At 48.2% G+C, this 7,765-nt stretch overlaps 2 protein-coding genes across 2 annotated transcripts in view; both read left to right on the top strand.

The window, feature by feature from the left end:
- The window catches only part of dnhd1 (dynein heavy chain domain 1), a 30,035-nt gene extending 25,205 nt beyond the window's left edge, over positions 1 to 4,830 (top strand). The window contains 7 exon segments of the mRNA XM_029427513.1: positions 1 to 143; positions 194 to 254; positions 476 to 701; positions 1,058 to 1,149; positions 1,231 to 1,380; positions 3,187 to 3,740; positions 3,923 to 4,830. The exon segment at positions 1 to 143 is cut by the window's left edge and continues 82 nt beyond it. Coding sequence (XP_029283373.1) covers positions 1 to 143; positions 194 to 254; positions 476 to 701; positions 1,058 to 1,149; positions 1,231 to 1,380; positions 3,187 to 3,740; positions 3,923 to 4,306 — 1,610 coding nt within the window. The 3' untranslated portion in view covers positions 4,307 to 4,830.
- LOC115005608 (extracellular serine/threonine protein kinase FAM20C-like) overlaps positions 1 to 6,861 on the top strand; it is a 43,290-nt gene extending 36,429 nt beyond the window's left edge. Inside the window, exons 7-9 of the mRNA XM_029427502.1 lie at positions 5,568 to 5,649; positions 5,731 to 5,790; positions 6,193 to 6,861. Of these exons, the coding sequence (XP_029283362.1) occupies positions 5,568 to 5,649; positions 5,731 to 5,790; positions 6,193 to 6,469 (419 nt within the window). The 3' untranslated portion in view covers positions 6,470 to 6,861. The remainder of the gene's footprint in view (positions 1 to 5,567; positions 5,650 to 5,730; positions 5,791 to 6,192) is intronic.
- Positions 6,862 to 7,765: the final 904 nt, after the last annotated feature.

Raw genomic sequence — 7,765 nt, 5'->3', positions numbered from 1 at the left:
CGCTGCACGCAGCCGTCTCCGAAGGCCACTGGCTGGTGTTCAACAACTGTCACCTGCTGGAGCAATGGGAGGGGGGGGTGCTGGCTCAGCTCACGCAGCTGATGTCCTCTGGCAGAGGTGGGTGCTCTTTAAATGCCACTTGTGTTCTTGGTTATCTTTCAACCCTTACAGCTGTTTCTGCCCCACAGAGGAGCGAAGCCGTCGCTTCAGACTGTGGTTCATAACTCAAGAACACGCATCAGGCTCCATACCAGGTACAGGTAGTCCACGCTCTGCTCTCTAAACTCACAGCAGTTACATTACATAAAGCCTCATTTACATATTTAAACATGAACACATGACTCTCTTCCCCTGCAGTGTGATGTATGATTGCTCCTCAGTGATGTAATGTGATGTGATGTATGCTTCAGGTAAACAGCGGCCTCTCTGCTCGTGGTTTTAATAATGATTACGATTGTGTGATCATGATAAACAGCGACAGTGCGAGCGCGTGCTCTGCCTCTGGTCTGTGACTCTCTCTGGGATCTGAAGGAGCTGCTCAGCTGTTCCCTGCGACAGGTGGAGTCCGTCACACAGAGTCCAGCACCGCCAGGTGTCTCTGCAGACAACACGCAGCTCCTCCTGCGCTGTGCCGTCTTCCACTCTGTGCTGCTGCAGAGACAGACACATCAACACGTCGGCCAAGGGAGAATCTACAACTGGTGAGAAATGAGCCGACATCCTGCAGTGGAGATACGGTGGAGGTTGTTTATACCTGATGTTTCTATTGAGAGTGAAACCAAACATGACCTGGGCCGGATGCACTGTTAAGATAGACTTAATAATCAATGTCTTATTCATTACTCATGATATATACCATATGTTCATGTCTGAAGACATAACATGAGGCCCATGCCCTAAGGAAGTTAAGGGGACCTCTCAAAGGTCATGAGAAGATGACCTCCACCTGGCATAGATAAACAGATGGTAAAACAAAGAGACGAGTCTCAGTGTCAGTACATTGTTCTGAGCTGGATGATCAGAGTTGATGCTGCTGCATGTTGTCTCTGTTTGGAAGGAGTCCAGATGACCTCCTGACCTTGATGGATGCTCACATGTGCATTGCTAATCGCTGCCACGACGAGGCTGAAGCTCTGCAGTACATCGCAGGTGAGGCAGCGTTCACGGATTGAACGGTCCGTCCTCATCTGTTACTGTACGCTTTAACCTTCGTGCTCTTTTCATTTACAGTCAATCTGGTGCACGGCGGCCATGTGCTGGACTCTGCAGATTTGGAGGTGTTGGACAGCGTCGCCAGGACGCTGCTGAGCAGAGAGTCAGCTCTGCGGGGGGGTGAGCTCCACGTGCTCTCTGATGCCTCCAGCCTCGCTGCACACTGCGGTAACGCTCTGATGCACTTCATCAGCTAATTGATGAGACATGAACTGGAAACTGATCATGCAAAGACTTTTCTTTATGTAGAGCTTTCTTAAAGAATACTTAACACACTTGTGAATAATGTACTAAAAGTCTGCTCGTTCTGATCTGCTTAGTATGCTAATCATTTCATTAATGCTACACCAGAACACCTCCTGCAGGTACGATGTCCTGACGTCCTGACAGTACGAAGTCCTGCAGGTACGACGTCCTGCAGGTACGACGTCCTGCAGGTACGACGTCCTGACGGTACGACGTCCTGACGGTACGACGTCCTGCAGGTACGACGTCCTGACGGTACGACGACCTGCAGGTACGACGTCCTGCAGGTACGACGTCCTGCAGGTACGACGTCCTGACGGTACGACGTCCTGACGGTACGACGACCTGCAGGTACGACGTCCTGCAGGTACGACGTTCTGACGGTACGAAGTCCTGCAGGTACGACGTCCTGCAGGTACGACGTCCTGACGGTACGAAGTCCTGCAGGTACGACGTCCTGACGGTACGACGTCCTGCAGGTACGACGTCCTGCAGGTACGACGTCCTGGCGGTACGACGACCTGCAGGTACGACGTCCTGACGGTACGACGACCTGCAGGTACGACGTCCTGACGGTACGACGTCCTGCAGGTACGACGTCCTGACGGTACGACGTCCTGACGGTACGACGTCCTGCAGGTACGACGTCCTGGCGGTACGACGTCCTGACGGTACGACGTCCTGCAGGTACGACGTCCTGACGGTACGACGTCCTGCAGGTACGACGTCCTGACGGTACGACGTCCTGCAGGTACGACGTCCTGGCGGTACGACGACCTGCAGGTACGACGTCCTGGCGGTACGACGTCCTGACGGTACGACGTCCTGCAGGTACGACGTCCTGACGGTACGACGTCCTGACGGTACGACGTCCTGCAGGTACGACGTCCTGACGGTACGACGACCTGCAGGTACGACGTCCTGCAGGTACGACGTCCTGCAGGTACGACGTCCTGACGGTACGACGTCCTGACGGTACGACGACCTGCAGGTACGACGTCCTGCAGGTACGACGTTCTGACGGTACGAAGTCCTGCAGGTACGACGTCCTGCAGGTACGACGTCCTGACGGTACGAAGTCCTGCAGGTACGACGTCCTGACGGTACGACGTCCTGCAGGTACGACGTCCTGCAGGTACGACGTCCTGACGGTACGACGACCTGCAGGTACGACGTCCTGACGGTACGACGTCCTGCAGGTACGACGTCCTGACGGTACGACGTCCTGGCGGTACGACGTCCTGCAGGTACGACGTCCTGGCGGTACGACGTCCTGCAGGTACGACGTCCTGACGGTACGACGTCCTGACGGTACGACGTCCTGCAGGTACGACGTCCTGACGGTACGACGTCCTGGCGGTACGACGTCCTGCAGGTACGACGTCCTGACGGTACGACGTCCTGGCGGTACGACGTCCTGCAGGTACGACGTCCTGGCGGTACGACGTCCTGCAGGTACGACGTCCTGACGGTACGACGTCCTGCAGGTACGACGTCCTGGCGGTACGACGACCTGCAGGTACGACGTCCTGGCGGTACGACGTCCTGACGGTACGACGTCCTGCAGGTACGACGTCCTGGCGGTACGACGACCTGCAGGTACGACGTCCTGGCGGTACGACGTCCTGGCGGTACGACGTCCTGACGGTACGACGACCTGCAGGTACGACGTCCTGGCGGTACGACGTCCTGACGGTACGACGTCCTGACGGTGTTTCATGTCCTCAGATTTGTCAGAACTGCTGCAGAGTTTGGAGTCAGCGAACATCGATGTTCTGGGCTTCAGTGCAGATGTGTCAGCTGAGACAATCAAGACCAACAGCTTTAATCTGAACAAACTACTGCAGGCCTCCCAAACTCCTCCAGGAACTCTGAGGACTTCCTCCTCAGAGCTGCAGCAGCCGGCCCACAGCCACGCTGGAGGCAGACTGCAGGCTCTGCAGAGTCTCCTCGCACACGGCAGCAGAGCCACAGACGCAGCAGCTGTTCCTCACCGTCCCCTGCGTGACTTCCTCCGGGCCGAGTGGGACGATCTAATTGATTTGGTGTCCTCGCTCCTCTCACAGCTTCATCACAGCGTGCCGACCTTTGCTGAGTTGTCCTGGTTGGAGAGGAGGGCGGAGTTGCTCGGTGCTTATCTGTGGCACCACAACACTTCAGATCCTGCCGGTGCTTACAGACTTTCTGCTTTCAGAAACGTCCCAGGCTTTCTGGTGGCACTGAGGAGGCGGGCTGCTCAAGTAAACCGCAAATATATCAGTGACATAGTCCTGCATTTTCAGGTAGAGCATACAAATAATGGAGTCGTACTCGGGGCTCTTTCACAAGCCGTTGGTAGTTTGTATAAATCCAAGGCTTGTGAAAGAGCTCTTAATGCAGTCTAATGTTAGAACCCAGGAGATGGAAGTAGTTCACTTCCTGCTGTTTGCAGGTGTTGCAGGTTCTCATGTTCTTTTCCCTCCAGGTTCTGGGTGACGGTACATACCCAGCCTCGCTCCCCCTGGATGCTGTGTATTTGTGTGGCCTGGAGTTGAGAGGTGCATCATGGGATACGCATCTGGGAGCCCTCCAGGACACGGTCTCTCTGCAGCCCAGCTCTCTGCCCCTGGTCTGTGTCAAGGCTCAAGTCAGGAGCACAGATACCTTTAAGAGTTCACCTTTAAACGACACACCTGCTTCTCCCTCGCCGGCCTCGCAGCTCCCGCTCTACCTCTGCCCGCTCTATGTGGATGCCGCGCAGGAGAGCGGACACCAGGCCGATGTTAACGTTGTCACTGTTCCCCTTCACGCCAAGCTAAGTCCTGTGTTGTGTACCTTGAGACGAGTGAGGCTGGTGAGTCTGCTGTGACGCTCCAGACTGATGCAGAGAAACATGTTGACTGAAGGAAGCTCCGGATGAAGATCTCTGAATGTGTCTGTCTGTTAAAGAAGCGTAATGTTTGAGGGTTTCTCATTAAAATACTTCACACAATGACGATTTCTAGCATTTTTGTACGATCCAGCTGATCTGGAGACAGAGGCGTCACACATTTAATGACTTCAAACATGACAGAATCTATCATCTCGACCTCGACTTTAACACCAATGACTCGTTGAAATAATAAATACAAATACTGGTTGTATAAAAAGTCAGGAATCAACTCTCTTCATTCCTGAGTGACACTAGTTCCTCAGATCCACTTTGTCTGAACCGAACAAACTGCAGGAGAGAAACATGAAGCACTAACATGACGTCACTGAGCGTCAGCTGGAAAATATGATCAGATAATATCGTCCTCGTGTGGTGGTCCACAGATAACTGATTACAGGAAACAAAACCTGCTCAGCTAATGACGTACCGACGCCCTGCAAGACTTTATACATCAGCTGGTGTTGAAATGTTGAACTATATATATATATATATATATATATATATAAATATATATTTATATATATAAAGAAATATTTTCACATATATATATAAATATATATTAAAAAAATATTTATTTATATATATCAAGCCATCTTTTCTCTCTCTCTACTCTCTATTCTCTCCTCTCTCTCTATCTCCTCTCTTTTCTCTCTCCCTCTTTCTTTCTCTCTCCCTCCCTCCCTCCTTTCTCTCTGCCTCTCTTTCCTCTCCCTCTCTTTCTCTCTCCCTCTTTTCTTTCTCTCTCTCCCTCCCTCCCTCCTTCTCTCTCTCCTTTCTCTCTGCCTCTCTTTCTCTCTCCTCTCTTTCTCTCTCTCCTCCTCTCTTCCTCTCTCCCTCCTTCTCCCTCCCTCCCTCTCTCCCTCTCTTTTTCCCCTCTCTTTCTCTCTTTCTTTCTCTCTCCCTCTCTTTTTCTCTCTCCCTCTCTCTCTCTCTTCCCGCTCTTCTCCCCTCTCTCTCTCTCCCTCTCTTTCTTTCTCTCCTATATATATAAAGATATATAATATTATATATATAAATATATATATATATGAATATATTTATTTATATAAATATATATATATATATATATTCATATATATATATTCAAAATATAAATAAATATATATATTTATATATATTCAAAATATAAATAAATATATGCACTTGAACTATATGAACTTTGTTGACACTAGTAAACAAACTCCTTCCCCTCCCCCAGGTAACATGGACCGGCACCATTATGAAACATTTGAGAAGTTTGGCAACAATACTGTCCTAGTACACCTTGACAACGGGAGGGCGTGAGTATCTCTGGTGTGTGTGTGTGTGTGTGTGTGTCCATGTTTATCTTCTTTCTGACTCTGGGTCTGTTTTCATTGCAGATTTGGGCGTCACTCCAAAGATGAGCCGTCCATCCTGGCTCCTCTGAAGCAGTGCTGCAGGTGCAAACAGGAATGTGATGAATGTGGGCAAATGTTTTTATAATCGTCCGACCGCTTTTAGAAACACAGACGTGCACATTTAATAACCCTACTTCCCCAAACAAAACACACAAAAGAGGAGGAAAGAGTCACGCCTACACTGTGTGTGTGTGTGTGTGTGTGTGTGTGTGTGTGTGTGTGTGTGTGTGTGTGTGTGTGCATAAATAAAGACATTTTACCAGAGAACAAGAAATAAAGTGTTTGTTTGTGTTATAAATACGTTAATGTTCCGTTAACGGAATATATTTATGAAATGATTTTAAAAAACACCTTTAGTGAGTTTGAGCTGCTCTCACAGCATGTGTCTCTCTGCGTTAAATCCACTTTAAAACCTTTTTCTTATTCCCCCCCACCCTGTCCCAGAATCCGTCGCTCCACCTGGCTCCGCCTGCGTCTTCTGTCTCAGCCACGGTACCGCCTCAGCGCCGTCATGCGGGCCTCGCTCTCCCAGGATCCTCTTCACAGGGTGGCTCCTCTGCTGGCGGAGCCCCACCTCGCTGCTCTCGACCGCCGCTTGAAAGCTGTGCTGGAGACAGTAAGTTGGTGCCAAAAGAGACAGAAGAGGGAAGATGGCCGTGAGGATGAGGTCATCTACGATGACATGGCGTACCTGAAAGACACGGTGACTCCTGCAGGGTAGAGCAGCCTGTACCTGCTCAGATTAAGTTTAAGAACCTGAAACACTGAAAATATATTTGAGAAATGTTGGATTCTACAGTTTGAGTCTCAGAAACGTAACGTCTCATGCAGCATGTTGTTAGTTTAAAGAGTTACGTTCATACGTATGATGAGAACTATCAGTCAGATATTTAATACAAGACATTTCCCAGGAAGTATTTTGATCATTATCAAGTTTTGCAAAAATGTTTAAAGATTTTGTCGTTTATTTCGTCATTTACCTGAAATGTTGGTGTTTTCAAATGTGACGACAACTAAACTATTGTTTTGCACGTTTGAGATGCAGGTTAGTTTTGTATTTTAAATGTTTTCACCTGAACTCACCTGTTTCTGATCTTTCAGTAAAATCCACATTTTGACCAATTGTGCTTTAAGTATATTTCTTTCCAATGTAAATAACTTTATTCTGTGCAGCGTCATCTCCTCATAGACTCTGACCGTGTACCGATGCTGTGATGACTCTTATATATATAAGGCACCTTGAAAATAGTTAATGAGTTAAAAGTTAAAACCTTTAGTGGAAACACAGAAGATTAAGAAAGAAATCTTGAAATATTGCAAAAAAAGTTTTAAAATGCAAATAAAGGAAGAGCTGAAGAATCGATTAAAGTAAAATGTGAAGTGAAGCTTCTGCTCCGCTAAAGACACAAGAAAACACGTCATTACAAAATGTGGTTTAAGAGAGAAGTAAGAAGAGACAAGAACAGATTATTGTTCTGTAAATGCTTTTATTCTGTCCTTGTACTAATTGTTATGTTTTTGCTGTGAAGCACTTTGGGCTGCACTTCTTGTATGAAAGGTGCTATACAAATAAAGCTTATTATTAGTATTATTACAATCCTGTCAACACACAGAACTCTGTGCATGTGCTGCATGTAGTGTGAACAAAGTCCTCTGCACAAAGCTTCAGAATATAGAGAGGAATGAAAGTGGAAAGTTTGGTGTATGTAAGTGCTGCTGAAGTGGAGACTTCTGCTGAAGAGTGTGAGAAAAAGCTCCTTTAGAGAAAAGCTCCTTTAAAGATATGTATTGTAACATTCATACATGTTGTACACACTACAGGTGAACAGGGTCATACATGTTGTACACACTACAGGTGAACAGAGTCATACATGTTGTACACACTACAGGTGAACAGGGTCATACATGTTGTACACACTACAGGTGAACAGAGTCATACATGTTGTACACACTACAGGTGAACAGAGTCATACATGTTGTACACACTACAGGTGAACAGAGTCATACATGTTGTACA

The sequence above is a fragment of the Cottoperca gobio genome, unplaced genomic scaffold (genome assembly GCF_900634415.1).
Source record: "Cottoperca gobio unplaced genomic scaffold, fCotGob3.1 fCotGob3_331arrow_ctg1, whole genome shotgun sequence".
Taxonomy (NCBI): domain Eukaryota; kingdom Metazoa; phylum Chordata; class Actinopteri; order Perciformes; family Bovichtidae; genus Cottoperca; species Cottoperca gobio.
Note: the sequence above shows the minus strand (reverse complement) of the source record. Positions and strands in the feature narration are given on the sequence as shown.